Source organism: Dysidea avara, chromosome 13 (genome assembly GCF_963678975.1).
Source record: "Dysidea avara chromosome 13, odDysAvar1.4, whole genome shotgun sequence".
Taxonomy (NCBI): domain Eukaryota; kingdom Metazoa; phylum Porifera; class Demospongiae; order Dictyoceratida; family Dysideidae; genus Dysidea; species Dysidea avara.
Window position 1 is genome coordinate 5,125,930 of NC_089284.1, and position 25,402 is coordinate 5,151,331.

The following is a 25,402-nucleotide window of genomic DNA, read 5'->3' on the forward strand; positions in this document are numbered from 1 at the left end:
CCGCTTTTATAGCGCTATGATAACAGATTACGTCAATAGCGAAACCATTGAAGAGTCCCTGAAAATTCGGATTCTGCACGTGCGATTCGTGGTGTGATTATCCTATTATGGACGAATTAACGGACAAGCAGTACTCATGGGAAACTGAATATGAGAAAAGCTGGTAATTTCAATTATAAGATCGCCTACTTTATCGTTTACTGGGTAATTGCAAACCACAATCGATACTTTTTTAGCATGCACTAGCCAAATGCATCGATGTTTTCCACATACACTCCTGTACAGAGCCTGTACAAATCGGTATGAAACTATATCAAAATCTCCCAAACTAATAATACTAGCTAGCTATCCTCCACCCAGGCATATGTACTAACAATACTAATGCACCTATCAATGTATTGCCCCACCACCCCCCCCTCGGGCGTAAGTGGGGCTTTACAGGGGGAATTGACTCGAAACTGCTGCCCCACTATGGGGCATTTGACGATCGTTCAGTAAGCACCAAAATATTTTTTTGTTGTAACTTCCTTCGCTATGTCAAATCCCGAGTAAATCCCGCGTTGCAACTGGGGCCAGCGGTGGTGATTTGACACGATAGGTTTGCCCTACTATGGGGCATTTGACATTCGGCTGTGTCAAATCCCCACTATAGCCCCATATATGCCCGAGGGGGGGGTAGTGGGGCAATACATTGATAGGTGCATAAATTGTGGGTAAAAGGTCCAACATACATATTCTATTTATAAAATTGGCGTATCTGTGTAGAATAGTGGTTTAGCTAGTACTTTAATTGTGACAATGTAGCTCTGGGACTAACAACTCATGACTGGCTGTTAGCATGCCGGAGGAGAATACAGAGTTAGTATTGCTGTGATATATTCATACCATGAATAGCTATGCTGCTTCTGCTTTTACATTTAAAAATTCAAAATTTACTTTTATATCTAAGGTAGATACTCTATAATTATGGTTGTGTCTATTGCCTTATATGGTCATCAGTGGTTAATTGTTTAGGGAAGAAATTCAAGAAGGTGAAGACGGATTGTTATCTGCCGCTGCCAGTGAACTCCAGTTCAAGGCAAAGAGAAGGAAGTATGTGGGTGATGTACAGTGTTGGGAGTAACGCGTTACGTAATATTATTTTGGTAACTAAGTAATATAACGAAATACGCTATAAAAACAGGTAATATAATTCAAGTTACTTTACTTACTAATGTAATACATTATCTAAGTAATATAGTTACTGTAACGAGTCTAATATTACGTAATTTTATTACTACAAGTAACGAAGTTACTAATCCCGTTAGTAATCCACTGTGTAATGCCTAGCCACAATGAAGTAATGAAGCCTACTGAATGAAACTTATTCACCGGCTTCTTACTTAAACCAAGATTTGCACATTGTCCAACAACGCAATCATGTCACGTGATTAGGTGATAGTTTCACATGTGATAGCTTTAAGGCTGTGGACACAAAGTAATATAATATGTAATATTATTATAGTTACTTTATTTTTTGGGTAACATGTAACTGTAACTAAATAGTTCTGTTGCAAGTAATATGTAATATGTAACTAGTTACTTATAAAAAGTAACTGTCCCAATACTGGTGATGTATTGTGCATACTTGTTATAATTGCGGAATTGATGCATGTATAACAGAGTCCGTGCACATGTCGCTACAATTGTTGAATAATTAATATATGTTTGATAAAGTTAAGAAAAAATTTTCAAGACGATGCTAGGTGTGTCCTCAGGTAACACAGTGCTGTAGACCGCACCTGATTGTATTATGGATCACACATGTATATATGGCTTAGCGAATAATGGCTTGTATATTTGAACGTAAAGGGAAGCCTGACTTGGTGTGGTACTTTGTCAATAAAATCACCTCATTACAAATCACATGCCTAAGGTGTACTTGACAACTGGCATATAGTGACCATGTCAGAGTGTTACTACCCAAACACATCTGCATGTACTGTATGACCCCTCCTGCCTAATAGCTTGTTTTGTGGTCCTATTGGCAGTCGTATTAGTTGAGGTTTACTGTACTGCAGTGAATAGTTGAATTACATTAGGCCCAACACACCTACCAACTATTGGAAGTGTTAATGAATTTTCACAGACGTGTTATAATTAATTATCTACATTGATATTTGTTGTAACCATGGAAATGTCAAAAATATGTCGCAAATTGGTACGGCCAGCGTAACAGGGACCATGTTATATTTTAGTAGCAGATATAGTCTCAGTAGTTAGGCCAAATTGTTTGGGTTAAATATAACATCTAATCTGTACTTGTCCATAGGATGTTGGAGCTACCAGCTAACATCAAACTAGGTGTGGTGAGTAAGCAGATTGTGTTGCATATGTTGCCTAGAAAAGGACAAAGGTGGTTCGTGTAGTTTCCTTATTTTGGCAGGTGCTATGTACCTTTAGGTAGTCTTGGCTTCTGCTTTAATTTTAGGGCTTGTTTTCATGCTAATCCTCATTATGGAAGTTGGTACGGAAGTGTTGCAATGAGGATATGCTGTGTTTTGCAGATGAGGCACTTATTTCTGATTGTTGACACATCTCGAGCAATGGACTTGCAGGACCTCAAACCCAACAGACTGAAGTGCACAGTTGAGGTAAATATGTGAAATGTGAGTGCATTTGTATGTTCCCATGGTGATAACAATAACTACAAACTGGCTCAATAGTGATAAGGGAGTTCTAAAAAAATTACTGTTCAGTGTGTTTAATGTGCATTTTGTAAACTATAAGAAAATAATTATTTTGTGTAACATTTAAATCTGTATGTAGTAAAATATGCTGTCTTTTTTAAACACAGCTGATTAAGAAATTTATCACTGATTACTTTGATCAGAATCCGATATCTCAGGTAACACCAACGTCTGTAGTCAAGAGCAACCAATTTGTTACTAGGAGTGCATACATGAACTTTTTGTTCTATTTAAAAAGCCTTAATTTTCATTTCTGAACATATACACCTTCGCATTTAACATAACTGGTTGCTAAGGTGGTAAAGTACTAACAAACTATCATACAACTTCCTATTAAATGGAGGCTTATCATCTTTTGAAAGTAAGAAGCCTCCTGAGACCACCAATTTTCTTTTTATTATAGCTGTGTAATGACTAACTAAAATGAATTTTTTTGTTATTGCTGCTTAACGACTGACTAAAAACAAATTCTTAATCAGTAGAATTCCTATTAAGTGGAGCTTTTGAAAATAGGAAGCCTCCTGAGACCGTCAAATTTCTACCTGTGTAACGTCTGACCAAAAATATAATTTTAAAATGCTCAATCAGTAGAATTTGTACTTTTTAATGTTTCAAGGTAACGAGTACAGAAGCCTTTTATTCTTTTGTGTAATTTTTGATAAGAAGTAGAGAAGGATATTGCTATATATGCTGATGGTCTATCAGTAAACATTGCCATGTGTAATGACATACAAGTTGCGTGCTAATGAGCTGCCACCCATCCTACTGGGCTATGTAGGACTGGAGGAGACCACGTTGTGTGACTTCCCTTGTTATATTGTGAATATGTTGGTGTTACAGTTAGGTATCATTACAACACAGAATGGACGTACACAGAAGCTGACTGAACTATCCAGTAAGTAAACTGTTTTACCTGTTGGTTGTAATATCTTATGTAGGTAATTGTCAAGCACATTTAACTGTTGTTCAGAATTTGGATACCAAGCCTTGCCTTGGAGAACCGTCACTACAAAACTCTATTGAGATGGCAGCTAGGGCATTAAGGTTAGCTATAGTTCAGTTGGTATGGCAACACACTGGCTAATGGATGGTCCTGTTTCCACTTTAGGAATGTACCATCTCATGCCAGCAGAGAGATATTGATCATATTTGGTTCATTGACTACATGTGATCCAGGAAATATTTTGGAGACAATTGAGGTGAAATGATGACAAAGTGTATAGCTAGTTTAGATCTTGTTTGTATTCATTGTGCTGGAGTATGGCTTGCTAGGGAGAATTGTTTGTTCAGGGATATACAGGAGGCACCTGTTTTCTTTTCCCTCCTTTACCATTGCTTATTGTTCTGTAACCACTACACACATAATCATAATAGCAGTACTATATATGGAGTAGAGTTTTTGACTTGCTAGGTGCTATGGTAGCTGAGGTATTGTGGCCTTGTTTTGCTTGAGCAGTTTAATTTGTAAGGTACAATGTCTGAATTGTTGTGAGTGTTTGTAAGCTGGTGAGTTGTACTTGTTCTGCTTGTGAACAGGTGTTATGTAAAGCCTCCATTCAGTGTTCAATCATTGGGCTTGCTGCCGAGGTGAACATCTGCAAGACGCTGTGCCACCAAACTGAAGGTGATAATGCAGTCTGCTTGTACCCATAATTTGTTCACATTAATCTGTTGGCAAAATTGGTGGTCACTTTGTGTAAAGTTACTTAACAATGAATGTAATTATTTTTTACTTATTAATGTTGTTAGTCAAGCTCTGTGCTAGGCAGGGAACAAAACATTAGCACATTAAGAATAATTGGCCTTGTTTTCAGCTACTATTTAAACATTTAAACTGTAGAAACAGTGTACGTATCTTAGCAATTCATGTGTTGTGACCACAATATATTGCAACAGAGCTATATGTACTCTTTTCAGAGGTAGTACAGACATCATGTGAGCCTGCCCTTTAGACAACGTGGGCTCTGCATGTTGCTTTAATTTTCTATGTTTAGGAATGGTTTAGAGCTATTTTATTTGCTTTGTAACAGTAGACGACATGTAGGATCAATTGACTACTAATTAGTTAAGAGAATGCTCTATGTTTTTGTTAGTCACCCAGGTGTCAATGATGTATAGAATACAATATTGAAGCCAGCTCACTCACTGAATTGATATCATTCTAGCTAGCTATTGAGAATCATTTCTTTTTGGAATTATATGTAGCATAGCCTTATGATTGGCTTGTCGTTTCTCGTATGGGCAGGAGTGATAACTACATAGTTACTTGCAATGTCATTGGCTGGCTTTCACAATTCCTAATTTTGACACAACTACATTGTTTAAAAATTTTCATCTACAATTCCTATTAAAGGCTGAGCCTGTATGACTACCTATGCACACCTGAGCTGTCATCAAAACCCACACTGTAATTTGGAATGCAACAAGTTGGTCTCTACAAATTGGACATAATTATATTGATGATGTAGTACAATGTAGTTATGCCATATGACATAACATCTGACATTACTATACCATTCAGGAAGTTTAGGTTTGTTGTAGTCTATTAAACTATTGTATAGTTCTGGTGAAATTAATGAATTTAAATAAATAGAAGTCTTTAAGTTATCAATTGATGTATGTGCACACAAGTGACAATTGTTTCACAACTTTGATGACCTTGCAGTCATCATTTCCAGTAAGAAGTTATATGATTTGTTATTAGGAATTTATTCTGTTGTACTGGATGAACAACATTTTGGAGGACTGTTAACCCAGCAGTGTAGACCTCCTGCTGCAAAGGTACTTGGGTGTGTGTGTGTGTGTGTGTGTGTGTGTGTGTGTGTGTGTGTGTGTGTGTGTGTGTGTGTGTGTGTGTGTGTGTGTGTGTGCGCGCGTGCGTGTGCGTGTATGTGTTTATATGTAATGTGTACGTGCGTGCAACGTGTGTAATCATGTGATGTACTACCCATATAGGTTGACTCTGAAGCTTCTCTGATCAAAATGGGTTAGTCATTAGATTAGTGTGCAGGCAAAATTTGCTTACTTTGTAGTCCAAGACAGCTAATGTTAGCCTCCGTAATGTTAACCCTAGCTGAATGTGATGTCTCAGGATGTTCTGTATAGTGTAACCTGTTAATTTCTCATAACAGGAGATTAATTTTCAGTTTAGCTGAAATCATTATTAATCTACTCATAGGGTTTCCGCAACACAGAATGAATGGACTTCCTTCATTGTGTATGTGGTAAGAATGTTTTGTAGCAAAAATGTGTTAATTAAAATGCGTGACATTGCAAGAATATTGAAAGTCTCATACACATCCGTACTAGCCCGAGGCTGTCACAGTAATATTTGATAAATGTCATTTGTCACATTTAACTGCTTGTAAACTGAAAGTGTATGCCTGAAGGCTCTTTTTGAAGTCTTCTCTGCTTTGTATTGTCAAATTATCACACTTTGTTAATGTTATTAAACGATTTCTTTTTTTTAGCCACTTGAACAATCCAGACAGCTGTAAGCTTTCCAATGAAGGGTATTTCTGTCCTCAGGTAAGCTCTGATTGCAGGTGGGTGGCATGTAGTACTCAGCGTTTACTATGTCTATGACAACATTCTCTAATATCCTATGGAATTCAGTGGCGGATACAGGGGGGGTTGCAATGGTTTCAGCTGAAACTCCTCTGAAAATTTCTAGATCCGCCACTGGAATTCTAGAGTGGATTCAATTTTTACCCTTTGCTCTTTGTATACTCCTATGTCATTCTGGCTAACACACACTCTGCTTTTGTAGTACTGAATTTTTTGTTAGATATGAACTGAAACACAAGTGCCTAAGGACTTTGATGATAGACTTTGATGATAGCTAGAGTGGACTTTGTGGACTTTGAAGATAGAGTGCTCTTTAATTAGAACCTAATGTTTATTTTAGTAGTATGCCAAGCATTTTAATGATGGACAATTCACAAAGACATTTTTAAATAGTGCCATGAATTAGTGCACCTCATTTTATATAATGGCAGGTCCCAAACACTGTTCTACATAGCCTCATATGTCATCAATAAAGCTACCTCTTTATTAAAGCCATAACCCCATAGATGGTCCTGTACTGTTTGTAAAACGTCATTAATAGAGCCACCTGTTGAACTACTTAATATGGCCTCATGAAGTGGCCTTAGTAATAAGAGAATGAAATATATGCCTTTTCCATATTTGGGACCTCTGTAAAAGGTAACTACTAAGTAAGGGTTTACTGTTAATAAATGGTGATGGTAGTAACAGTGAGCTTAACAGTGTACTTGATTACCGTATGGTAAAAACTTTGGCGATAAAAAAGTTTGGCGAAAATGCACTATTGCAAAATTGGCAACAAAAAAAAAACTTTGGCAAATGGGTCTTCACCTTAAATATTTCTATGATCTATGATAGAACGTAGCTACCACATACTGTACCGCTCGAATGCAACTGTGCTACACTTAATGCCAGTGATTAAACAACTGTGATGTGTTGAGTTTTGCTGATTTTCCTGTCTAACTGTTTACTCTGAAATGACAATTGCTGTACTAACACCATCCAGTCATGTAATTGCACACAACAACAGTTATTGACACTGAAAACATTGCTATAGTATGTTCACGTTGAGCTGAATCCTGAAAAACAGCTAAAAATTAAAAGTTGATTTTTTCTAAACAGAGTTAACACTTCAGCCAACCAGATGATTATTGGTAACAGCAAAGGTGTCAACAACAAACACGTACAGTTTGGCTCCATTACAATTTCGGGAAAGGGCAGTAATGGATGGACACTATACTTATATGGCTTCCCCATAGGAAATGTATAGTGAAAATTTTGATTGGCCGTAAATATTATGTCAAACATTTGAACAAAAAGATTTTGAAATATTTTTAGCGGGTCAAGCAGTACTACAAATGAGCCAAATATCAAGATCGTGTGTAATTGTATCCATGAGTTATTAAATGTTTTTGAGGATTCGGCTCAACTTGAACATACTATAATGTCAGTTGTTGTCTATTGCAATTCCTTGAAGTGATGGCAAATAAAAGGTGTATATAACATTTCCTAAGAATGAAATGAATCATGATGTGAACATGTATGCTAATGTTGGCAGCTCATAAAGCATTTCTACTAACAACAAGGGAATTCTATAAATAGGACCATAAATGGAGTGTAGTGAAAAGGGAAGTTTTGGTGAAACCATGGCACACTGATTTGTTGCATAAACAGTTTGCGTGCTTGAAGTTGTATGATTTGGTTTGTGACATGAGACATCTGGTGGGATGACATGGCTGATGTCCGGCATATTTGGTATGAAGTATGTATGCTGAGCCTGTGTATTTGGCTGGCAGGTCTGAGCTGGGCTGACAACTGCATACAACTTACAAATACAGTCTCATACTGTCTTTAAGAAATTTAAAGTAATTTGACAGTTGTTTTGGCAAATTCTATGTGGTGTATGGTATATAAGCCTGTGTATTTGATGGTGTGAATTTTAGCACGTAATTCATAATGATAGACCCAGGTCATTTGGATTTGGCTGAATTCTCAAATGATTTTAACAATTACAAATATGCACAACCAGAAAGGAGAGGCTCAGGGTACACTGGATGACCATTGCATAATAGTATGACCAGCTGAGATACCTTTTGATCATATGCATATCATTGGGTAATCAGGTATGATAACTAGAGGTTTAATCTACGTAACATTAGTAGCTACACTTCGATTAAAGATAAAATTGGTGGAACATTTCTAGGAACTTGTACAGTGTGAAATTGAAAAGAAACCGATCTGTTTAATCTGATTGCTTTGTGGTTCATTGATAGCATTCTCGATGTCCTTTTTGTCAGACACACCAACAGTAGATGTCTTTGTAAATGAGACATCAAGTTACATTTTTTTTGAGTGGTTCGTGACAATTTTGAATTAGATGGGATGTGCCCTGCTTTATTATGTTACTGTGCTGGTGTAATTTAACTTCTGTAGTTTCTATGATTACTGTTTACTCAGAGTTTTCTATACCATGTTGTAAAGCCATTGAGTGCTTGGGAAGATTGATCACAGCATGCAGCCATTCAGTTTGGTAATTGAGTAATATTTTTGTTAACCTCCTTATGATAATCATAGTAGAAGTTAGTTACTTCACATATTTGATATCACCTACCATGCAGACATATGTGTGTATCCAACGGTTGGATTGAATAGCCTGTAATTTAATAGGCTCACTCTATATGTAAACTCATGCTTGCCTGGTCAATTGGTGATCGTTGTGAATTAAAGTATTCACAATAGGTAGTACCATATTTCTTAACAAAACACCTTCTAGTCTGTAGTGTAATGTTGCTGTTTTTAGTTGCTTCTTATCATCTTGGTGTTGTCATGCAAGAAATATTAACCACCAGAAATGCTGCATCATGCAAAAGCTGTTCTTCAATTGCGTTCTCAACATACGTAATACAATTCCTTGTTTTTTTTTAGGTAGGCTGGGGCAATCGGAGTAAAATTTCTTGCTCAAGGAATCAGTCACCATCCAGGAATTGAACCTGGAACCTATGATTACCAAGCCAATACCCTACTACACTGTTCAATCACGATTTCTCCTCACATGCTATCATTGTAATGTGAAGTCTAGTTATGTTGTTAGGCATGTACGGTCAGTATCATTAAATTACAGTTATGTAAGCTGGCATAAACCATATAGTTCTTTGTAATGGTATCGGCTTGTAGCGGTATACTTGAGCAAGTTGTCACATGAAAGTGTGTCGGAGCCTTCTGTACTGTTGTAGACAGAACAAGCAAATTAATTTTAACTACACAAGGCATTCATGCACTATTTGCTAATTTCACCATTTTATGCATGTGGATTTTTGATTGTCTGCACATGTGAAACCAATGCGAAACTTTGAAGTTGTTGTGATGTACACTAATAAAGTCCTTCAGGTCTGAGATGCTTGTCTTTCCCTGTATTGACAGTTAGTTGATCTATAGTCACTACAGAAAGCCAAGCAATTTTTTCTCTCTCTCTATACTGGTATTTTGCCAATGGTTCCACAATTTGTTTCTTTGTGCTATTATTTCTCTCAACCCTAAACAGTTTTCTCTGTCAGTCTCTCTCTCTCTCCCAATTACACTAAAATTTAGGTGTACTTTGAAGAGCACAGACAGGTGTAACAGCCTTGCGCATGTTGGAAAGTAATAAAGTAAATGTTTAGTGTGTATGGGCTGCACGTCTGTATTCCCTTGTGGCTCGGACTAGTTTGTGATTTTCAATGTTTATATATGCCAAAGGCTTGATTGCAGAAAAGTGTTTAGTCTAGCCTATCAAGATAATAGTATGGTTATTAGGTTGGGTATCCACGGGTGGTAGTTTATTTGTAATTTACATGCTTTTATTGAATTCTGATGAAGAAAAGAAACCATGGCAGGATGCACCAAGACAAATTGTAATTTTATATAACCAGTTTTGTGTGGGCAAATTAAAGAACTTATTGTATTGTAACTTAGAGATCATAACTAAGTTACAGTAAGGTGTAAGGGCTGGGATGCCAATGTGTGCTTATCTATTGAAGCCACTTACAAGTTGAGGGATATAGTTATATCACAGATACGTTGCTGTGATGTTGCACTGCGTCTCGACATGAAGTATGTATAAACAAAAGATCTTTTTCATGTTTTGTACTAGTATGCCAAGCATTTTAATGATGGACAATTCACAAAAACATTTTTAAATAGTGCCATGAATTAGTGCACCTCATTTTATATAATGGCAGGTCCCAAACACTGCTCTACATTATATAGTTATACAACGGCCACGAGTGCTCTGCCTGATATAAACGCACGAGCCTGAGGGCCGTTAGGCCCGAAGGCAAGTGCGTTTATACAGGCAGAGCACGAGTGCACGTTGTATAACTGTTATGTACCACTCACCTAATAGGTAGGGAGAGTCTCACAAGACAGTTGTAACACTTATAAAGGCCAGGTTTCTAACATCGATTGTGGGTAACCAAGCCGGACGTTGCGATAACGTTCCCCCTGCAATACTGCAGCCACCTGAGATATTGAAAGCTAGTACGCTATGGGTTATATCACTAACCTGCATTTGCTGTTCGACTCTCATCATGTAGTGCTCAGCATGCCAGCGTGATCACTCAATCGCCATATAGACTAAGCGCCAGACTAATTGCCATAGTGATTCTCTCGAGCGAAAGAAAGCAGCTAAATAGACGGTTTAAGTAAACAAAACCTAACTACTAAATGATACTAGTCTAATTCTTACTATTCACACTGGCTAAACTTGAATCTGGTGGCTTGACAAAACTGGTTACCACAATCGAACGTAAAGGTTAGTATTATTTAGAATATATTAGTTTTATTGAGTCATGGACTACAGTTTAATCTGGGCTAAGATGGCACCAGACTAGTAATGTGTATAAGTATAAGTACGTTTATATATATGTAGACTAGAGTTGTGGCCACCCGCGTTGGCTTTTTCAATCGCCATTGGCTGCTTGTAAACATTATACGTATTGGTGACGTTATGGCCCACAATCGACTTCTACATGTCAGGCTATAAAAGAATTCGAGTGATCTGTGAAGTGTCTTTCCACCTATTAGGTGAGGTGTCGTGGTGGTCTTGGCCACCGGCACTTGTGTTATGCTGCACAAAACTGCAGCCAGTGCAATATCTGTATATTGCACTGTGGTCTACAAAACCGCAACCGGTGCGTTATAAGTTATAATGCACTCGCTGCGGTCTGCAGCAGTGCAATATACAAATTATGGCACTGGCGGTTCCTTTGAACTTCCCACGCAGAGTGGTACATAGCCTCATATGTCATCAATAAAACTACCTCTTTATTAAAGCCATAACCCCATAGATGGTCCTGTACTGTTTGTAAAACGTCATTAATAGAGCCACCTGCTGAACTACTTAATATGGCCTCATGAAGTGGCCTTAGTAATAAGAGAATGAAATATGTGCCTTTTCCATATTTGGGACCTCTGTAAAAGGTAACTACTAAGTAAGGGTTTACTGTTAATAAATGGTGATGGTAGTAACAGTGAGCTTAACAGTGTACTTGATTACCGTATGGTAAAAACTTTGGCGATAAAAAAGTTTGGCGAAAACCCACTATTGCAAAATTGGCAACAACAAAAAACTTTGGCAAATGAGTCTTCACCTTAAATATTTCTATGATCTATGATAGAACGTAGCTACCACGTACTGTACCGCTCGAATGCAACTTTGCTACACTTAATGCCAGTAATTAAACAACTGTGATGTGTTGAGTTTTGCTGATTTTCCTGTCTAGCTGTTTACTCTGAAATGACAATTGCTGTACTAACACCATCCAGTCATGTAATTGCACACAACAACAGTTATTGACACTGAAAACATTGCTATAGTATGTTCACGTTGAGCTGAATCCTGAAAAACAGCTAAAAATTAAAAGTTGATTTTTTCTCAACGGAGTTAACACTTCAGCCAACCAGATGATTATTGGTAACAGCAAAGGTGTCAACAACAAACACGTACAGTTTGGCTCCATTACAAGTTCGGGAAAGGGCAGTAATGGACACTATACTTATATGGCTTCCCCATAGGAAATGTATAGTGAAAATTTTGATTGGCCGTAAATATTATGTCAAACATTTGAACAAAAAGATTTTGAAATATTTTTAGCGGGTCAAGCAGTACTACAAATGAGCCAAATTTCAAGATCGTGTGTAATTGTATCCATGAGTTATTAAATGTTTTTGAGGATTCAGCTCAACGTGAACATACTATAATGTCAGTTGTTGTCTATTGCAATTCCTTGAAGTGATGGCAAATAAAAGGTGTATATAACATTTCCTAAGAATGAAATGAATCATGATGTGAACATGTATGCTAATGTTGGCAGCTCATAAAGCATTTCTACTAACAACAAGGGAATTCTATAAATAGGACCATAAATGGAGTGTAGTGAAAAGGGAAGTTTTGGTGAAACCATGGCACACTGATTTGTTGCATAAACAGTTTGCGTGCTTGAAGTTGTATGATTTGGTTTGTGACATGAGACATCTGGTGGGATGACATGGCTGATGTCCGGCATATTTGGTATGAAGTATGTATGCTGAGCCTGTGTATTTGGCTGGCAGGTCTGAGCTGGGCTGACAACTGCATACAACTTACAAATACAGTCTCATACTGTCTTTAAGAAATTTAAAGTAATTTGACAGTTGTTTTGGCAAATTCTATGTGGTGTATGGTATATAAGCCTGTGTATTTGATGGTGTGAATTTTAGCACATAATTCATAATGATAGACCCAGGTCATTTGGATTTGGCTGAATTCTCAAATGATTTTAACAATTACAAATATGCACAACCAGAAAGGAGAGGCTCAGGGTACACTGGATGACCATTGCATAATATTATGATCAGCTGAGATACCTTTTGATCATATGCATATCATTGGGTAATCAGGTATGATAACTAGAGGTTTAATCTACGTAACATTAGTAGCTACACTTCGATTAAAGATAAAATTGGTGGAACATTTCTAGGAACTTGTACAGTGTGAAATTGAAAAGAAACCGATCTGTTTAATCTGATTGCTTTGTGGTTCATTGATAGCATTCTCGATGTCCTTTTTGTCAGACACACCCACAGTAGATGTCTTTGTAATGAGACATCAAGTTACATTTTTTTGAGTGGTTCGTGACAATTTTGAATTAGATGGGATGTGCCCTGCTTTATTATGTTACTGAGCTGGTGTAATTTAACTTCTGTAGTTTCTATGATTACTGTTTACTCAGAGTTTTCTATACCATGTTGTAAAGCCATTGAGTGCTTGGGAAGATTGATCACAGCATGTGCCATTCAGTTTGGTAATTGAGTAATATTTTTGTTAACCTCCTTATGATATTCATAGTAGAAGTTAGTTACTTCACATATTTGATATCACCTACCATGCAGACATGTATGTATCCAAACGGTTGGATTGAATAGCCTGTAATTTAATAGGCTCACTCTAGGCTGCAGCACATGTTGCTGCAGACCTTCAGTGCTGGTCACTGTAAAGCATTAATACAATAATACAATGTAAACTCATGCTTGCCTGGTCAATTGGTGATCGTTGTGAATTAAAGTATTCACAATAGGTAGTACCATATTTCTTAACAAAACACCTTCTAGTCTGTAGTGTAATGTTGCTGTTTTTAGTTGCTTCTTATCATCTTGGTGTTGTCATGCAAGAAATATTAACCACCAGAAATGCTGCATCATGCAAAAGCTGTTCTTCAATTGCGTTCTCAACATACGTAATACAATTCCTTGATTTTTTTAGGTAGGCTGGGGCAATCGGAGTAAAATTTCTTGCTCAAGGAATCAGTCACCATCCAGGAATTGAACCTGGAACCTATGATTACCAAGCCAATACCCTACTATACTGTTCAATCACGATTTCTCCTCACATGCTATCATTGTAATGTGAGCTCTAGTTATGTTGTTAGGCATGTACGGTCAGTATCATTAAATTACAGTTATGTAAGCTGGTATAAACCATATAGTTCTTTGTAATGGTATCGGCTTGTAGCGGTATACTTGAGCAAGTTGTCACATGAAAGCGTGTCGGAGCCTTCTGTACTGTTGTAGACAGAACAAGCAAATTAATTTTAACTACACAAGGCATACATGCACTATTTGCTAATTTCACCATTTTATGCATGTGGATTTTTGATTGTCCGCACATGTGAAACCAATGCGAAACTTTGAAGTTCTCATGATGTACACTAATAAAGTCCTTCAGGTCTGAGATGCTTGTCTTTCCCTGTATTGACAGTTAGTTGGTTGGTGATCTATAGTCACTACAGAAAGCCAAGCAATTGTTTCTCTCTCTCTATACTGGTATTTTGCCAATGGTTCCACAGTTTGTTTCTTTGTGCTATTATTTCTCTCAACCCTAAACAGTTTTCTCTGTCAGTCTCTCTCTCTCTCCCAATTACACTAAAATTTAGGTGTACTTTGAAGAGCACAGACAGGTGTAACAGCCTTGCGCATGTTGGAAAGTAATAAAGTAAATGTTTAGTGTGTATGGGCTGCACGTCTGTATTCCCTTGTGGCTCGGACTAGTTTGTGATTTTCAATGTTTATATATGCCAAAGGCTTGATTGCAGAAAAGTGTTTAGTCTAGCCTATCAAGATAATAGTATGGTTATTAGGTTGGGTATCCACGGGTGGTAGTTTATTTGTAATTTACATGCTTTTATTGAATTCTGATTAAGAAAAGAAACCATATGGCAGGATGCACCAAGACAAATTGTAATTTTATATAACAAGTTTTGTGTGGGCAAATTAAAGAACTTATTGTATTGTAACTTAGAGATCATAACTAAGTTACAGTAAGGTGTAAGGGCTGGGATGTCAATGTGTGCTTATCTATTGAAGCCACTTACAAGTTGAGGGATATAGTCATATCACAGATACGTTGCTGTGATATTGCACTGCGTCTCGACATGAAGTATGTATAAACAAAAGATCTTTTTCATGTTTTGTACTTGTGTCATGTAGGACCTTGGTCTTGATATCACAATCATCATTACTGTCTCCCACTGTGTGGGTTATCGTGCTGGGTGTGCATGACCTGTGTACCTGCCATAATACAATAACAATTTGGATATTGTATGTATGGACAGGTGTGTAGCTTAGCCACACAAGTGTAACAAGCGTATAACTTGCGGTGCAGACCATATATCAACTAAAACAATAGTTGTGTCGGCCTATTGTTTTAATTAGCCTGAAGGACTGCTATTTTTTTGAAATTTAACCCTTACGTAGTAATTGAGAAATGTTATTAACTAACTTTTTTGATCTTTGTCATTGAGAAGAGTCTGGATTTCTTGTACTCTAGTAGATAGTCTTATTGCTCTGACTAATGTATTTGATATGGCACACAAAACTAACAGCTAATTTGGCAAAAAATGTACTCTTTTTTTCACTAATTGAGATTAAGTAATTTGGTGGGGTGTATGTTAAGAAACTAAACTAGGTGTTCTCCTACATGTTATTGTGAACTTGTGGTATACCCATACCACCTGTGTAAACAACACAGATTATAGACCACTTGAAAACATGTTGTGAGTGGTCTATACGGTATATCTTCAGTATAGCTAGAGATTTCATCATTCACATGCAGTTGTCACATACACATGGTAAATGTTATAAAACAGTCTGTTGTTATAGCGATGAAGTAAACTGTGAAATTCACTATGTCATTATTATCTCATGAACTTGTTGTTGTTGTTGTTGTTGTTCAGTAACTTATAAAATTATCACTACACTTTAATATATTAAGTTCCCATGTAATGAAGCTCAGGGAGAGTATGTCTTCTGTGGAATGTTATGCCAACTAGGTCTTGAAGGACACGTCTGTATGTATCTCTGCTTGTACCCTCAACTATCCTAATAGAATGCACATGATCTTTGATATGTTCACTTATACACATATCCATAGAATGATATGATCTGTGGTCTGGCTTGCATGTATAGCTGAGAGCATTAAGAATAAGAGGAAATAAATAAAAACAGGTGCATGTGTGGAATCTGTTTTAGTTATCTATTTATTTTAATAATGTATACAGACCTCATCAAAAGCATACATGGAGTTAGCTGTTAGTTCCTTCGTATCTAAACCATTCTAGGCTGGTGCTACTGGCTGTGTTAGGCATCATCTGATAGAACCAGCTAGCATTACCACCAGACAATGGCTACATCCAGACTCCAGAATTGGTTGCATGTAGCTATAAACTATTGACCTGTGTGGGACACTTTCTCAGGTTACACTGTAAGAATTTGTGCTTATGTGGTCAATCTACAGAATTGATGGTATCCCTTAAGTACTGAAACTTTAGTTATCAAGGGGATAAAATTTGTTAGTATATTCTTTAGGATTAAACATCTGCCATGTCTCTGCCCACCGCCAGTGCGTTTAAACCCTGCTGTAGGAGACCAACATCTTGTTGGGAATTGATGATTCTTTACAACAGGGAATAACTTGTTTATTTTAAATAGCAAGGGCTTTGGGGGTAAGTTCAAATACTGGAATTTAAAATCTAGTAGGAATCTGATCTGCGAGACATAAACTTGTTAGTACAATGAATACAAAGAAATTTCAGGTCCCATCTTTTAGGAACGTGTCTGCCTAGAATGCAAGCTGTTTGCAAATAAATTAAGCCACTACTGGTGTGGACTCAATGTAGCCATGTAGTTTTAATTTAGTGCAAAGGTTCTGACAACAGGTTTTTGCAAGTCTCTAGTATGGTGGATGCTTAGCGTATTATGTTATTAGTCTTTCTTCATCTCTAGGTTATGAGCAGGCCTCTGTCAAGTTCATCAAAAAAAGTGCATGCAATCATGTGACAAGAAATAATTTTTTTCCTTGCCTGTCTGTACCTACATTATGCAGCCAAGCTACAGGAATTGTTATCTTTATATATAGTTGCGACATATTCAATTAATGCTTATAGCTAGCTTGCTTTAGTAAATATTTATACACAAAATTATTTAGCCTAAACTTTCATTTAGGTGCATGGGGACAGGAAAAACTTTATTATGTCTTTAAAACTGTGAAACAACAAAGGCAGAAGTTGTAAACTGTAGCTTTGACTGCTCTATTAGAGTATCTGTGTCATTTTTAAATGCAGTTTGCTGAGGGCTGGGTTTAGTAGCTATAATGGATGTTAATTAAATGCAATTGCATGCATGCTACTGAAATACAGTCTTATACAGGGTGTTTTTTTTTTGTTTTTTTTTTTTCGCTATGATCAATAATAAAAGTAGTTAGACTGCCACTGAGCTAAATTCAAAAAAGAGTTTCTGTTGAAGCTACTGTGGCCATTGAATGAAGTCTTTAGGATGTCCTGATTTTCAAGGTCAGTTTATGTCCTAAAGGAAATTTTAAAAGGTTTACTAGCCACATAGCAGTCATTTAATCTCACTTCTCAGTCCTGAGACATCACGACACATGATGGTGAGTCATGTGGCCAAGGAAAACTGGTGCAGGTGGGAATATGACAGACAAGTGCATATTATATGTACAGGAGCCAATTTTCAGACATTTGTAGCTATGCTATGCCAGATTTAAGTACACCAATATTGCTGTAGAAACATCTTTCATACCAAATTTGAGTGCTAAATCATTCTGAGATATTCATTTTTTGTCTTAACTTATCTTTCTTACTCTAATAATTTTTTTACAACATACATATGTATAGCTTGCATGTGTGTGTGTTTTACTTCATTATGCAAGCATGACAACCTGCTTTTGTGCTCCAGTTTTTATGAAAGAACTGGTGAAATTTATGGATGGGATTTGTACAGGTAAACTGCTTGCAGGAATAAGTTGAAATGGTTTTGTAGATGAGTGAAGAATCACAGCTAGAACCTTATGTGGTTTGAGAAATTGGAGTAATAACTGCTGCATAAGGCAAAAGCTACGTATACATGAGTAAAGAACACGCGATCAAAATTCTGTCAAAGTAAAGGACTTTAACATTATTGCATACCATAACAGCCAAGCTGTGAAAGGAAAGATTCACTTCAAGCAATAAAATCAAAGATAGCAACCAAGCAGTGGTTGCAAAAATGCTAATGTTGACCTTTTAAATCTTGGTTTTTCGAAGACCACATTCTTTCATTACAGTTTCGGTGTTTGTATTGGATATCAATTCTAGCTGATTTGGAGCTTGTGTTTACTTCTCTACATAATTATTGAAGAAATGCGTTAACTATTGCTTGAAGTGATTTTAAAAGTTGTAGCACTCAAATAAAACTTGTTTAAATTTTGCTTCCCATTACTAGTTTTATTAAATTATCAAGACACATGGTAGCTTGTTGTACTGTCAAGAAAGCCAGCATGCCACACTGTGTGTATTGACAGGAAGAAATAAAATGTGATTTTTCATACATGCATAGCTCCATGACCTCTTCTCCAAAGCACATGATTTTTGCATTAAAGCTGTTCACCAGGTAGGGCAAGCCACCTACCAAAGTTTACTGAATTCACTCCAGCTATTCTTGAGATGTGGGTGGGGAAAAGTTTTGGTACTGTTTTTCTTGGGGTCCAAGATTTTTCGTCTTTTTTAAAATGCAAATGCATGACTGAACATTTGGTGCAGATATGAAGGTGAATTCGTGTACTAAGTTTCTTATAAATCTGAGGAATATCACTGTGTTATGTTTATTCCCATAAAAAAGACCATACAAAAACAGCCAAGCTGTATAAAAGGGTGTGGCCTTGGTTGTGAAATCGAAGGTGGCTGCCATGAAATGGCTGCAATGATGTTAATGATAATAAATTCTAATAATGGCATGCATTTTTAAAATTTATATTGACATCATTACAGCCATTTCATGCCCGCCACCTTTAATTTCACAACTTCTATCAGGCTTTTGAAGGCCGCACCCTTTTTATACAGCTTGGCTGTTTTTGCATGGATTTCACTTCTTTTTCTATTTTAATATCCCAAAGCCAGCCATAAACTGGCTTTGAGGCTTGTTTTTACACAAATCATTGTTTCTCTTAACTACAAATGCAATGACGATGATATAAGACAAAATGGTGCTATACTGATGCAGAAAAATGCCTATACGATCCAGCTATGCAATACCAATTAGCTAGCTAATATTTCTCTATAATTTTGTGCTTGCTTGTTCATGGCTATGGCTATACAAAGTTGTATTATAGTGCCTGTATTTAACAAAGTAAATTCCTTCTAAGTTAGGTATGCATGATTGTACTATTGGTCTATTAGATTTTTATTTTGCAGTGACTGTTCTATTAGAGTATCTCAATTTTTCATGCAAAACGTGTTGAATTGCATCAAGAGTTCATAATATTTGTATGGGGAAGAGTGTCTAACTACCAGTATGGCCTGTACAAACACACTGCTACAAGTTCACTTTTGATCATATATACACCTCTAGCCTGATTCTACTGATAACAGAGAACTGCTGATAGGTGATGATTGGTGTTGATAAGGTCAAGCCTTCCTTCTAAGAGAAGCCTGAGGTGTTACTTGCAGCAGTGTGTTTGCTGAATGTACTCCAGTTATACACTCTCCCCCACACACAAATATTATGAACTCTTGATTGCATTTACTCAATTTTCAAATCCTGCACCTTTTATACTAGAATAAGATTTCCAGCCTGTTGTCACAAGTTTTGCCAGCATAGCACTTATTATGATGATGACGTGAGTGGGTCTTAATCATAGTGTACTGCCATAGTGATCATAGTGATATGTACCAATGGCTATGATATCAGCTTTGACTTGATGGAATACTAGAGAAGTTACAATAGTGTTGTATTGCAGCATTTATTTTGATTACTTTTGTAATACTCTAATAAGGCACACATTTTTCAAGGATTCCTAATGAACACACATAGAATGTTCTAGATTTTCCATTGGTAGTTACTACTAAGTAGATTTTTCTAGAATTTCCATTTTATAAAGTAGAAATTAAGTGAGGTGAACAATCATGTTCAGCGTTCAAGGATTAGGTGTTCAGTATGGCCTGGTTCGAAAACTGGTAAGTTTTTTTCATGTACCTTTTTACTGCACGGTGACTGTGCTATTAGAATATCTTGACCCCGCTATTTACAGTTGTTTGGTTTTTGCTTTGTAACTCTGTAGCTGTCAATGCAATTTCTTTTAAACCACAAAAGGATGGTTAACCTATATGCATACCAATTTTTAACTTATTCCCATAGGCGGTTTACCCTGTAGGTGTGACAAAAAGTCAGCCTTTTTCAATGCAAATAATCATCCCTAGCTCTATGACCATTTATCAGATGGTTGCACCAAACCTGGTATGTGATTTTGTCACAATACGTTCTTAAAATGCACCAAAGTTCAAGAAAATTGAGCAATGCATTTGCATTCTATAATGGTTTTTGTAAAGTGTGTGACAAGAATATCTCAGCCCCCTAAGCTCCCTAAAAAATTAATAATTTAACCCAAACCTTGAGGGCTCGTATACACAATTGCCAATTAGGCAATCTTGCTCAAATTTGGGCTGAAGGTGGAGGGCATTTGCAGTACAAATATGATTCAAATTCAAGTAGGGAACACGAATTCATGAAAATTGCATTTTTCTTTCTTCCTTTAAATATACTCATGGCGTGGCACACCGGCTTTCTTAGCCGCATGACACACTACTGTGTGTCTTGATAAACGTTTGTCATGGTTACAGAATAAACATCTTATATTGAATTGGTGTGTACATAGGTAGCCATTGTAGCAGTACCTTTGTGGTTTGAACGTTCCAGCTACAGAGTTGCAAAAACAAGTACAAAATTGCAGGGTAGAGGTATATACTCTTAATAGAACAGTTACCATGGGGTATAAAAATACATGAAAAATGTAGGGGAAAGTTGCCAGAGCTCAACCTTCATACCTAACACCCAAATCCTTGACCTTCTAGTCACTGTTATGTAGCTAAGCTGTGTACCTCACTTAATTCTAAATGAAAGCTTTAGTTTAAATCCATTAATTAGATCAACCAATGGACATTCTGTGTGTGTTTTAGAAGTCCTTAAAATGTCATATCAAGACACACAGTAGTGTGTCATGCGGCCCAAGAAGCCGGTGCGCAACACCCGTGAGTGTATTGACAGGAAGAACGAAAACGTAATTTTTGCACCTCTGTAGCTCTGTGCTGCCTTGACGAAACAAGACAATTTTTGCTGTGGACATGCCCTCCAACTTCAGTACCCCCACATACCAAATTTGAGCGAAATCGCTTCTGGCGTTCCTGGGATATGCAACTTCAAAATTGGTTTAGCTTTTTCATTTTTTTTTCTTCTTATTTTTTTTCCTCTTTTCGCACACTTACAAAAACTGCTATAAAACGCAAACGCTATATCCGATTGCCTTGAAATTTGGTATACAGAAGGGGGGTATAATGGTGCATCTCGGTACCAACTTTGGTTGGAATACGATAAACAGGCAAAGAGTTATTAGTGATTATTCATGAAAAATAACACCAATATGTTGTCACGCCTACAGGGTAAACGGAAGAAGCTGAAAATTGGTGGGTGAATAGGTTAACTATTGAACCTCAAACCTTATGTGGTTTGAAAGAAATCGAGCTAAAAACTAGGAAGATACAACGAAAAAAACCAACAGTGTGTAACAATTATGCAATCAAGATTAGCTAATAAAAAACGACTACTTGTCACGCCTACCAGAAAAACCACTTAGGGTAATGCTTGAAAATCGCTGTACAGATGGAGTAATCATCTTAGAAAGGCTCTTCAGTGGTGTAGAAGAATCAAACTTATAGCCACGGAGTTATAACACGAAATCCAACTTGGTGTAGCAAGTGTGAGATTGAGATACTCTAATAGAGCAGTCATCCTAATAGAGCAGTCACCCTGAAGAGAATTCAAGAGATCAGCTAGACACAAGTAACCTGTATAAAGACCAGCTACAAACAAATCACCCTGTAGAGAGATCAGCTAGAAGAAGTTACCTTGTAGGGAATTCATGCAACTATGGAAAGAGATAGTTCAGCTAGAAGAAGTCACCTTGTAGAGAGTTCAGCTACAAAGAAACCACCATGTAGAGAGTTCAGCTACAAACAAATTGCCCTGTAGAGAGATCAACTAGAAGAAGTTACCTTGTAGAGAGTTCAGCTACAAAGAAACCATCATGTAGGGAGTTCAGCTGCAAACAAATCACCTGTAGAGAGTTCAGCTAAAACAAATCACCCTGTAGAGAGATCAGCTAGAAGAATTTATCTTGTAGAGAGTTCATCTACAAACAATTCGCCCTGTACAGAGATCAGCTAGAAGAAGTTACCTTGTAGAGAATTCAGCTACAAACAAATCACCCCGTAGAAAGATCAGCTAGAAGAAGTCACCTTGTAGAGAGTTCAGTTACAAAGAGACCACCATGTAGAGAGTTTAGCTACAAACTAGTGACCCTGTAGAGACATCAGCTAGAAAAAGTTACCTTGTAGAGAGTTCAGCTACAAAGAAACCATCATGTAGAGAGTTCAACTACAAACAAGTGACCCTGTAGAGACATCAGCTAGAAGAAGTCACCTTGTGGAGTGTTCAGTTACAAAGAAACCATCATGTAGATAATTCTGTAATAAATAGATGTATTATATATATATAATTATAATTTGTACATTTACTGATAAAGGGATTATAAATATGTAAAGTATTTAACATCTGCTTCATCTTTTCTTCTTCCTGTGGTAAAGAAAAAAAGATTGGTTAAAAAAAAGTCCCAAAGCTGGCCTATTTTGGGGTATACAAATACAAAAAGAAATGAAATCTAATCCAAAACAGCCAAGCTGTAAAAAAACAGTGCGGCCCTCAAAGAGGCTATGGTGAAAAAAGATGTGAAATCCAAGGTGGCGGCCAAGAAATGGCTGTGATGGTAGGTTAATGGTAAAAATTTTAATAACGACAATTCAGGTGAATTTTGGTGCCGCTTGGTCTTGGCACAAAATTCACCTGAATTGTCATTAGTAAAATTTTTACCATTAACCTACCATCACAACCATTTCTTGGCCGCCACCTTGGATTTCACATCTTTTTTCACCATAGCCTCTTTGAGGGCTGCACTCTTTTTTTACAGCTTGGCTGTTTTGGATTAGATAAAACTTACAATACAATACTGTCTCCACTATATCTGTAGATAAGAAATGTGCAAATCCCTGTGGCTGACTTTGGGGCCTTATAAAATACAAAAAGACAACATCACATTGCAGTCATTTCTTGACTGCCACCTTTGATTCTCACCCAGACTTTTGAAGGTCATGCCCTAGCTTTTCACAGCTGGGCTGTTTTTGATAGTTTACTCCTAACCCTTTGAAGAAAAAAAGAGAAAACTTTTTGCAGAATGGCTGGTGAAAATTGTATTTGAGTTTTCTTCATTAAGTGTGTGTTGTGTGCCAGTTTTTTTAGTCTCACAATACACTACCATGTGCCTTAAAAACTGAAAGCAAATTTTAATTTTAATTTTCTTTTTCAAACATTCATAGTTATTCATCACCATGGAGCCAATACTGTATACCATTGCTGTGTTAGGGATCTTCTTGACATACTGGTCTTTATTAAAGAGAGTATTTACTGTGCTTTAGTATAAGTTTTGATACAAGAGGCATATCATTTAACATTATAATAAATGACTTATAATTTCTTACTTAACTAGCCCATTTGGTACCTTGTTGAAGTCAGTATGGAACTGTACTGAGAACATTCCACTAGACTCAGTAGGATTGTCACTATTTGGACAAGGCACAATGTAGGATTTTGAACACAATTTAACAAACACACACACACACACACATGGACAGACCAATTGGCCTTACGGGATGTGTTGATTTTGCTGGCAAAATAAACTGGTGAACTTAATTGGAAAAATAAGGAACATATGCTTCACACGTTTTGCTTGAAAATGATCAAGGTATTCTAATAGAACAATTATACATTGTAAAATCAGTGACATTTAGCTAAGATCAAGATACTCTAATAGAGCAGTCATTGCATGGTGAAATTATACTGAGCAAGGTAAATAAATTTTGAGCAGTATAAATAAGTGAGAAATTAAGGAAATTGCTGGAAAGGAAACATACATAGGAAGAAAAACTTTATAGAGTCACCATTTTGACTGTAAACAGTTATTCTAACATGAGATTGGTGCTGGCTGGATATCTTTTCATCTGTGCTGTTAAAGATTTTTTGTTGATTATGATTATGATTGCCTTGTTGCATATGTGTACACCTTTATCAAAGTTCATAGTATTACAACTCATGTGTGTATAGATGTTAGTTGTGTTTTGAGTTAGCTGTATATGTGACTGTCTCTGGGAAACCAGCCTTCTCACCTATTTAAATGTATTGAGAAATGACATATTTAGTGTGTTGTAGCTTGACAACAATGGTTGAAGCTACATGTACCAATTTTTCTACCAGTTCCTTACCTTCCAGAACATCCACTGCACAAGTAGCCAACAGCCACGTTTCCCACCATTTTAGATATTTTTTAACTTGAGATTGACTGTATCAGGCGAGTTCCAATAGTGGTGGTGGAGGGGAGGGCAAGAGATCGTTTACAAAATTAAAGAGACACTTGTATGGATGAATTAGGCCAAATTATGAGCCATTCGTGTCTCAAAACTGAAAGGAAATTTACAACACAGTTTTTTATTCAACACCACTGAGCTATATAGCCACATATATATAACCATTCCCAGATTGGCCAGTGCTCCATTAAAGCCCCGGCTTGCCACTGGGCTTGGGAAAGCAGCTGGCTGCAGTAAAAACAGTCTACTCAAGCCTGGCTGATTTTGACAGTGAAATTTGATAGTTCACATAGCTTTGTGATCATGGTGAAAATAGACCTGCTGTCATGGGTGATAAGACCTGTTTTCTCATATCCAGTCACATGTGTAACCTGCAGTGAGATACTGTATAGCCTAAATGTTTCGAGGGACAGATTTTTCAAGGTTGAGCAATGTTGCTAGACACTCTAAAAATGAATTATATGGAGGTATAAATATTTCAAGGATAAAATTTTCGCTGCTAACCCCCCAAAACCGCAAAATCAGCGAAAAATTTCCTCCTTGAAATATTTAGGCTATACGGTATGTCAATTACTGAAGGGATTTTTTGGTAGACCA

The 25,402-nt window shown here is 36.9% G+C and overlaps 1 protein-coding gene across 3 annotated transcripts in view; it reads left to right on the top strand.

The window, feature by feature from the left end:
- The first annotated feature begins 4 nt into the window (after positions 1-4).
- Positions 5-25,402, top strand: part of LOC136243588 (general transcription factor IIH subunit 2-like protein) — a 29,605-nt gene continuing 4,207 nt past the window's right edge. Inside the window, exons 1-13 of one of the 3 annotated variants that reach the window (XM_066035120.1) lie at positions 5-163; positions 1,015-1,092; positions 2,312-2,348; positions 2,547-2,633; positions 2,837-2,887; positions 3,570-3,624; positions 3,668-3,773; positions 3,838-3,928; positions 4,266-4,353; positions 5,434-5,510; positions 5,685-5,715; positions 5,908-5,953; positions 6,200-6,257. In XM_066035120.1, the coding sequence (XP_065891192.1) occupies positions 108-163; positions 1,015-1,092; positions 2,312-2,348; positions 2,547-2,633; positions 2,837-2,887; positions 3,570-3,624; positions 3,668-3,773; positions 3,838-3,928; positions 4,266-4,353; positions 5,434-5,510; positions 5,685-5,715; positions 5,908-5,953; positions 6,200-6,257 (861 nt within the window). In that variant the 5' untranslated portion in view covers positions 5-107. Of the gene's footprint in view, positions 164-1,014; positions 1,093-2,311; positions 2,349-2,546; positions 2,634-2,836; positions 2,888-3,569; positions 3,625-3,667; positions 3,774-3,837; positions 3,929-4,265; positions 4,354-5,433; positions 5,511-5,684; positions 5,716-5,907; positions 5,954-6,199; positions 6,258-25,402 lie in introns of those variants that run through there. The other 2 variants (XM_066035121.1, XM_066035123.1) reach the window with 2 other exon arrangements.